We start from the raw sequence: 8,931 nt of genomic DNA on the forward strand, positions 1-8,931 counted from the left end.
TACATGAGCTATTGATAATATATCTTATTCTAAACAGTTAATGTAGATATAGAATAATGATTACAGTAAATGATAAAATCATTGAAACTGTTAGACTCGGTATATGGAGAGTCACTGTAGCAGTTTACCCTACTATCTTTTACAAGTTGAGTTCAGTTGAGACTTGAGATTAGTCAACTAAGCTCTTTCTTTTTCGTATGTCGATGTTGATTAACAGACAAAGTTTGTGCGGAAAAATGTCAATCAACATATTAGAACATGATTAAAATGGTTAATCAATTTCGTGAGTTTGTAGAAATGATAAACTGAAAGTTAAGTAACACAAAGAGATGTTTATGGATATTCAAAAATTTCAATTACTCCTACGTGACCCCTTATTCCACATCAAAAATATTTACTCTAAAAACTTTGACAGTTACAAACAATTTGTAAAAGACCGATCTAAGACTAGAGCTTAAAAGCTGTTTTACAATCTTATAAGTTGTTAGAACATATTTTAAAAATAAGCTGTTAAAATTTTTGGGTAAACTTATTTTAAACAACTTAAATATATTGATATGTTTGATATTATAAGATCTTTTTATTGTCAAAATTACCAAAAAAAAGTATAATTATATGAAAATAATATTTTGAGTTATACATATACAAAAATGGTTTTATAATAAACCTATATTAAAATATAAAATTGCTTTAGTATTTTGTTTTAAAAAAATTTATGTGATTTGTAATTTTTTTAAAAAATAATATTTAATATTTAATGGGTGGAGGATTTGATGGTGATTTATGAAAATATTGAAGGATATTTTAGAGAGATACAATATCAAAATAAGATTTTTTTTTAAAAAAGTACTCCTCTTACTTTTTTAAAAAACAACTTATAAGTTATCAAAATACTTATGCTGTTTGAAAGAGCTTTTAAGCTCTGCCAAACACCTTCTTAGTAGACATAATTCTATCGGATTAGTTTGACAAGAACCGAAATCTGGATATTTTAGTTTCTAACAGAAACTGCAAGGGTTACATATATTGTTCAAAAATATTTCAAATATACGTTTTTATCATTTGCAATGGTCAAGATTATGTCGATCGATTCCATCACTATGACATGTAATTGTTTTTTCTTTCAAATGTATATATTATTACTAATTATTAATAAATCTACTTTATCTAAGAACGACAACACTTAAATAAAAAGAGTACAATGGACCGGGTTTAAATCGGGTCTCTATTAAACCCTCCTCCGTGGGGTGGGTTTAGACCTGCCCAAATAGGTCCAAAAGCGGGTCTAGGGTGGATCTCATGTTTGGAAAAATCTACCACAATAATTGCTATTAAAAATGATGAGAATAATGATTCTTTCATAGAATAGAAACAATGCATGATAAACGAAAAAAATCGCGAAATACAGAAAATTTCAAAATATAAGGAAAAAAATATTTAATAATAATTTAAAGTAAAATTTAGAATGCATTATATATATATATATATATATATATATATATATATTGGCATCAATACTCGTAAAATAAATAATCAACACATAAAAACAGAAATTACAAAATTAATATTTAATCGAATTTAATTTGATTAACGTATTTCATTTACTAACAAATACAAAATAAATTATATCAATTCAAAGTATACAATACTGAGATAAAAAAAATAATCAAGACAAATTTATGTAACGAATCATTTTATAATTACTCAAGATTAATGAAAAAAATTATGGAAACCCGAGATATAATAATTGCAAGATTCAATATAAATATTGGGACAAAGAAAAAATTATACTAAATATTATATCTATAAGCTTACATGATTTATATATTGACAATGTATTGTTTTAAATAATTGATATATATATATATATAATGATCATAAATTATGGACATTAAAACTGTAAGAATTATATTGTTTGAAAATATTACAAATATTTTTATTAGTTGCAACGTTGAAAATTATATTAATTAATTTTATCACTAAGAGATATAAATAGTTTTTCCTTTCAAATGAAGAGTATATATTATTATTAATTATTAATATTAATAAAATCTATTTTATTCATAGGACAACAACACTTCAATATACTACAACTTTATAAGCTTTTATAACACCAAATAAAGAAAAATATAAATTTCTTCTCAGGACTAGACCGTTGAAATAAAAGATAGAATGTTAGCCTTTTTAATCGAAAATATTCAAAAATAATAAAAAATTTAAGAAACAAAATCATTGCAATAGTAAAATTTTGAACAACTTTAAATGAAATAAAAAATAAAAAATCATGTCCAATAACATTATTGATCATTAACAATTTAAACTTACAAGTATTTGATTTAAGACAATAACACAAGAATGAAGATTAAAAACAATGCAATTAATTTTGATCTTGCAAAAAACTATTTTCAGCATTAAATTAAAAATTAAAAATTAAAAAATGAGTGTCCAAAAAAAAATAATAAAGATATAAAAATGCAAATAATTTATGAAGATAACAACATAAGAATTGTTACGAAGATGATGAGAAAATTAACTTTTTATAAAAATAAAAAATGGATGATAAACGAAAATATCGTGAAAGAAAACAAATTGGTTATATAAAGGAATAAATGGTGCCGTAATTTCATTTAAAGTTTAGAATATTTTATCTATATTATTTTTTCCCTCATAATCATTAGTGATAAAATAATTTTTAAACACTATGTATTATTATTATTTCATAAATTTTATTTTATTAAATATGTCATGACATTTCAAATTCTATATTTTTATCAATTTCTAGTTTATACAAAACTATCATATTTATTACAATCATGGTTTTTGACAACTATAGATTCAATTAGATTCTTTAACACTTAAAATCTTGCAACAAATATTGTTCGTTTTTATTTATAATACATGTTGTACATATTATCTTCTATTGAATTTTATTATTGATTAAAATACCATGAAAATTATTAATTAATTACACGTTAGTTTTATCTCATCTCATCTCATCTTATTTATTTAGCAATGTTTATATATAATAAAGTATGTTTCTGCGTGCATAGCTCGTGACTTTTACTAGTATAATATATTTTAAGATTATTAATTTTTTTCTATCAATAATGTAATAGAATTTTGTGTATATATATAAGATTTTTAAAATTGCATGTGTGGTTTTAAAATTTGACAGCCAAACCACCTAGTTACTTCACGCAGGGGCAGAGCTACCCTGGAGTTAGGGTGGGCTCCAGCCCCACCTGAATTTTTTTTTAAAAAAATAGTATGGACATTTTTATTTATTTTTGTTTCGTAGTCCTAAGTTTAAAAATAAAATTTGCTTCTTGCCCCTCCATAATTTGTAAAATTAACATAAAGTCCATTAAATTGAATTAATAAGCTAATATGACCATTTTTCAAATTTCAAGTTAAATACATTTGTTTTGAAACATTTTTTTGTTAGTTTTTTTTATCAATTTATTCACATAATTGGACAGAAACCCCCTAAAATTTAATTTATTAGGCTTTATTTTTTCTTTATCAATATAATATTTTAAGCTACCAAACTATTAAAAATTGTTTTAAATAAAAAAGATTTTAAAATTTTTAAATGATTTAAATATATATTTAATTCATTATTTATATCTTTAGGAATACAATGTGTTGTTTTTTTTAAAAAAAAATACACAATGTGGTGTATTTATAATTTTTCGAGTTTGAATTTTTAGCCTAAAAATCTATTGTTGTGAATTTTGAGAAAATAATATTTTGGTTACGATATTTGAGAATATTGATATACAATTATTATTGACTTGTATTGTGATTTTTTAATTAAAAATATCCAAAATTTGAATAATTGTAAAATTTGAAAAATAATTATTTTTTTAAAATTTTAGAAATTATTGAAATTTACAGTTGCGTAAATCTTAGAATTAAGAAAAGAAAAACCATCAACTCAATTTCTAAATCAAAAGAGCATATATTGATTTTTTTTATTTAATTTATTATATTAAATTATAGTTGAACGTTGGACGAAACCAGCTCCAAGTAATTTTAAATTCTGGCTCCACCCCTGACTTCACGTCATATACAACCTATATTTTTGTGTAAATACCATTCAAAAAAATGGATTTGGATTGTACATGTAACCCGTTGATTGGAACCCCGATATAATAATTTAATAATAAAATGATTATATAAACTGTATGATACATATATATATATATATATCAAATTGTTGGGATCGGTTCAGAGGGTAGAGGGGGGGTGAATACACTCTGAAACTTTTCTTCTTCTTCTTTAAAATGATCAAGTGAGGTTTAGTTCACTTAATCAGTTTTCTCAACTTCTAAAACGTTTTGAACAACTTAAATAGTGCGAAAATAGTTCAGAGGTTTTAGTGATGCAAAGTTTATAATGCAGTGTATGAGCAGGATGTAAGATAAATGGCAGTAAATGCTAAAGCACGATTTTATGGAAGTTCGAAGGCTTAATCCTTCTACGTCTCCCCTTCTTCCACTTAGGAAGGAATTCACTAGAAGACTTTGGTTATTACAACGTCTTGTAATACACCCACTTCAGACTTAGGACTTATCCAATGCCTAATCCGAAACTCCTAGATTTACACAGATAAGATTCTCAGTTCTTATCAGACTGGTGGAAGCTTTCAGAGCAGCTTCAAGTCTCTTCAACACTGAGTATAGTTGAGTTGAGCTTCTCAGACTGCAGAGCGGTCGAGAGGCTTGAAAACCCTAGGATGATCCTTGACGATCAGATATGTGAACTGTAGGCGAGGGTTTATTTGAGCAGCAGATGAATGATCTTGTAAGTGTGCTCAAGTATATCAGATGAGGACTTTTGATATTAGTCAAGTGATTGAAATTTTTCTGAGTTGCTTGTCTCTCTTCGTTGTCTCGTATCACTTGTTGTTGTTCTTGTTGTTGTTCTCTTTTTGAGCAATCTTCCCTTTATATAGGTCAATCATCAACGTCTTTATTTTGAACGTTCTGATGCTGCATTGAATGCACATTTAATGCTCATAAATGCATTGATGATTCTGCATGAGGATCGTACACTGCAGACAACTTCCAGGGTCCAAAACTGGAATAAACGGTCGAATGCTTTATCTGCAGTCATTCTGTGTTTTTGCCATTTTGGTACAACCTGTTGTCTTGATTTGCAGGAGTCAACAAATCTTCTGAAACGCCGGTTCTGCTTTTAATAAAGGATCCTGCAAAGAACATCTTGTCACAGGTACTTGTCTCGAGATATCTAGATAGGCAGTTGGCATTCTACCGGTAGAGATATTTGTCCTCTGCTGGTTTGAATAACCAGTCGATAAGCTTGTGACTTCAACCGGTCGAGAGATAAAGGCGGTTGACAAGCTTCCGGTAGATAGATTTATCCTCTGCTGGTTTTGATAGCCAGTCGATAGGCTTGTGACTTCAGCCGGTCGAGGGCAAAGGCGGTTGACAAGCTTCCGGTAGAAGTTGTAGTAGATTCCTGAAATACAATGGTTGGCAGCACATTCCTATACAATGAGTTGTTGTTTGTTATCACCAAAATATCGGATTCAACACAAATAAATTATTAGGTTTATGCCCTAAAAAAGAAATATCATAGTTGAATTTTGTGTAATTTATTGTCTCGATTCTCGAACATAAATTTAAAGTTCGCTCGCCACTGCCCATAATAAATTATCACAAAGCCCACGAGCCTAGTAAGACTTCAATGCACAAAATTTGAGATTTTTGTTGGTAAAGTTGCAAACGACAGACAATTTTTTGAACTTTTTCATGTACAAATGTATTGAATAATTGCAATTTTGATTTTATATGTTTATCATTTTGTAATTTTAATTTTTTTATGTTTTAATATTTCAATTTTTAGTCGTGTTTGTCTTGATTTTTGACAATCTTAATAATTGTTATTCATAAAATCTTACGTGACACTATACACGTCAAATTCATGACAGTACTGCATTATTATCACATCAGCACTACAATAAAAAAAAGATTGAAATTGTAAAAAAAACAAAACAAACAAAACAAAACAAAATAACGGATTAAATCTGAAATCTGAAAATACAACATATTAAAACTTAAATATAAAAATTTAAAATATCGAAATCGCAAGTTGACATGACAAAACAATTTTCCCACAAATTATATATACAAGAAATCTATGATGGCCAAAACCATCTATTGAATTATAGTCTTTCAACCCCATATAAAACCTCACTACCAAAAATCCCGGCATGAACATTGGCCGCCTACAAAATGGTGATATCGAGCTCGATCTCGCACAATAATTTCCCTCTCATATATCAGAGAAATGATCTTAAAAGCACTGTGACAATCTTCACAGATCCTTAGATTCTTCAAGATTCGAACAGTTGATCCTAACTTCGTATTCATTATCCCGAAAGCTACAGCTATCTTCTCGCTATGATAAACAAGTGATGTTTCCTTCTCTTCTTCGCTGATATCGAGCAATACCTCGGATGTGTGAGGCACATATCCGTGCAACTTAATCCTTTGGATAATCTTGTCGAGCATCAAGTTGATATCTTTCATGCGAAGGTTCGAATAATCGCCCACTTTAAACATGTGAACATCGCCCTTTATGTCGGTAATCATGCTCATCCCAGGCACGGTTCTAACCCCTCGTTCTTTCATAAGTCCTCGCAATCTCTCGACCTTGTCCCATTTCCCAGCCTTCGCGTAGATATTTGACAGCAACGTGTAACGACCACTGGACTCTGGTTCCAATTCTAGCAAGATTTCGCCGACACTCTCTCCCAACTCGACGTTTCCGTGTACCTTACAAGCACCCAAAAGTGCTCCCCAAACTGCACCATTAGCCTTCATAGGCATAGTCTTTATGAAATCCTCGGCTTCAACCAAGAATCCTGCTTTTCCAAGAATATTAACGACACAACCATAATGCTCCATCATGGGTTCGACGTGGTATATTTGTTTCATTGTCTTGAAATAGTTCAAGCCCTCGTCTACCAAACCCGAATTAGCACAAGCATTCAATAATGCCACAAATGTAACCTCGTTTGCCTTAATATCCCGTTTAGTCATCTCCGAAAAAAGCTCAATTGCCTCTTGTGATCGACCATGCATTGCAAGGCCACCAATCATTGCATTCCAAGGAAACACTTCTTTCCACTCCATCTTCTCAAACACGTCCCAAGCCAAGTCGATACACCCCCCTTTCGAGTACATATCAATCAAAGAAGTTCCCAAAGCTTCATCCAACAGAATATTATTGCTTCTAACGTAAGCATGGATCCATTTTCCTTGATCAAGGGCACAAACATTAGCACAAGAAGCCAACACACTCGGTAAAACAAATCTATTAAGCTCGACTCCCGCCTCCTGCATTTGAGTAAAAACTTCCATGGCCTCCCTAAAGCGGTCTCCTTTGTTAAAACCATCAATCATCCCACTCCAAGAAATGTCATCCCTGACCGGCATTTCATCAAAATACTTCTTAGCTTCATCAATCATGTCATTTTTTGCAAATCCACTGACCATTATATTCCAAGAACCTACATTCTTTTCCAACATTTTATCAAACAAGTCACGTGCAGCTTCCACCTTGCCAACCTTCATGTACCCATTTATCAGAGCATTGCAACACACGACATCCGAATCTTCATTCGAATGATACATGTTCCTGGCTTCCTCTATATGTCCCAAAGAAGCATACATCTGAATTGCAGCACTGATGACGTGCTTATCCCCATTAAGTCCAAATTTAACAACATGGCAATGGAGCTGCAGCCCTTCCGCAATACATTTTACCATTGTGCAAGCCTTCAAAAGCAGAGGATACGTGAATTTATTCGGCCTAGAACCCGAATTCACCATTTCAAGATACAACAAAATGGCATTAGCTGGCTCCTCATTATCCAAACACCCTTTAATGGCACAATTAAACACAAAAACATTTGGCGCCGAAACTTGTTGGAACACTTGTAACGAACTCGTTAGGCTGCGAAATTGAGGATTCGCGTAGCACTTCACTAAAGATCCCGCCACATAATGGTCTCGGAAACTTGCTGTTTTCAGGATTACGGCATGAACCTGCCTCAGATTTTGCAATGAATCGGTGCACTTTGAGTTTAAAAGGTTCAAGATTGATGGGCTTTGGTGCAAGAGATTTGGCGTCGAAAAATTTTCCTTGAAATTTACTTCTGGAGGAGGATTATGAACGAGTGTGCGTGTGCCCATGCTTCAAATTTCCTCCTTCGGTTAGCAAAAGAAACCTGCTAATGTTATCCATTTTTTCACTGGATTTGGATACAAATAGCAACTATTTTTTATGTTACAAATTTTATATTGAAATATTATTATTATTTTTTAAAAAAAAAAAAAGAAAAGAAAAGAAAATTTGAGGTGTATCCAAGCCCGAATTATTATGTTAAAGAGTTAGAATTCTTCTGTGCTTCTCACAAAATTAATATTCTAAATTCGAGCATCATTTTAGCAAAGCTCGATCAATCTGAATTTGAACATTTTCCGAGCAATCTTTGAGCTAGCTGCACAAAGATATATATTCTAGCTCGAATATGGAAAATTAATGCCTAGTATTTGGTTCGATTTCGTCTCCAAAAATTTATATATATTAGGACAAAAGTACTCAACAAAAGTCACTCAAAAATAGCTTTTTTTAAAGGCTTTCAATTAACATGGAATTAAAGCATTTGCCATTATACCAGTAATTTCAAAAAGATATTATGGTAGAACTGGAGAAAGAGTACTAGCTAGACTAAGACAGTGATCTCTCAAATGCATGGATGATGAGAAATCACATATCAAAAGAGGAAATTAGTAGCCAATTCTTGCTAAAAACTGTCTCGGTCCATTTTCAACTTAACAATAACAAGTAGCATCACAAGCAAAGAACATGTAATTAATTATTAGCCAATTATTGGGG

The 8,931-nt window shown here is 30.5% G+C and overlaps 1 protein-coding gene across 1 annotated transcript; it reads right to left on the reverse strand.

Annotated features, from left to right (window-relative positions):
* Nucleotides 1-6,075: 6,075 nt before the first annotated feature.
* On the reverse strand, nt 6,076-8,257 carry LOC140892450 (pentatricopeptide repeat-containing protein At5g48910-like). The gene has a single exon (XM_073301327.1). The coding sequence runs from the start codon at nt 8,223-8,225 to the stop codon at nt 6,222-6,224; it is 2,004 nt and encodes a 667-aa protein (XP_073157428.1). The 5' UTR covers nt 8,226-8,257; the 3' UTR covers nt 6,076-6,221.
* Between the last annotated feature and the right edge of the window lie 674 nt (nt 8,258-8,931).

The sequence above is a fragment of the Henckelia pumila genome, chromosome 3 (assembly GCF_033568475.1).
Source record: "Henckelia pumila isolate YLH828 chromosome 3, ASM3356847v2, whole genome shotgun sequence".
In the NCBI taxonomy this organism is placed as follows: Eukaryota; Viridiplantae; Streptophyta; class Magnoliopsida; order Lamiales; family Gesneriaceae; genus Henckelia; species Henckelia pumila.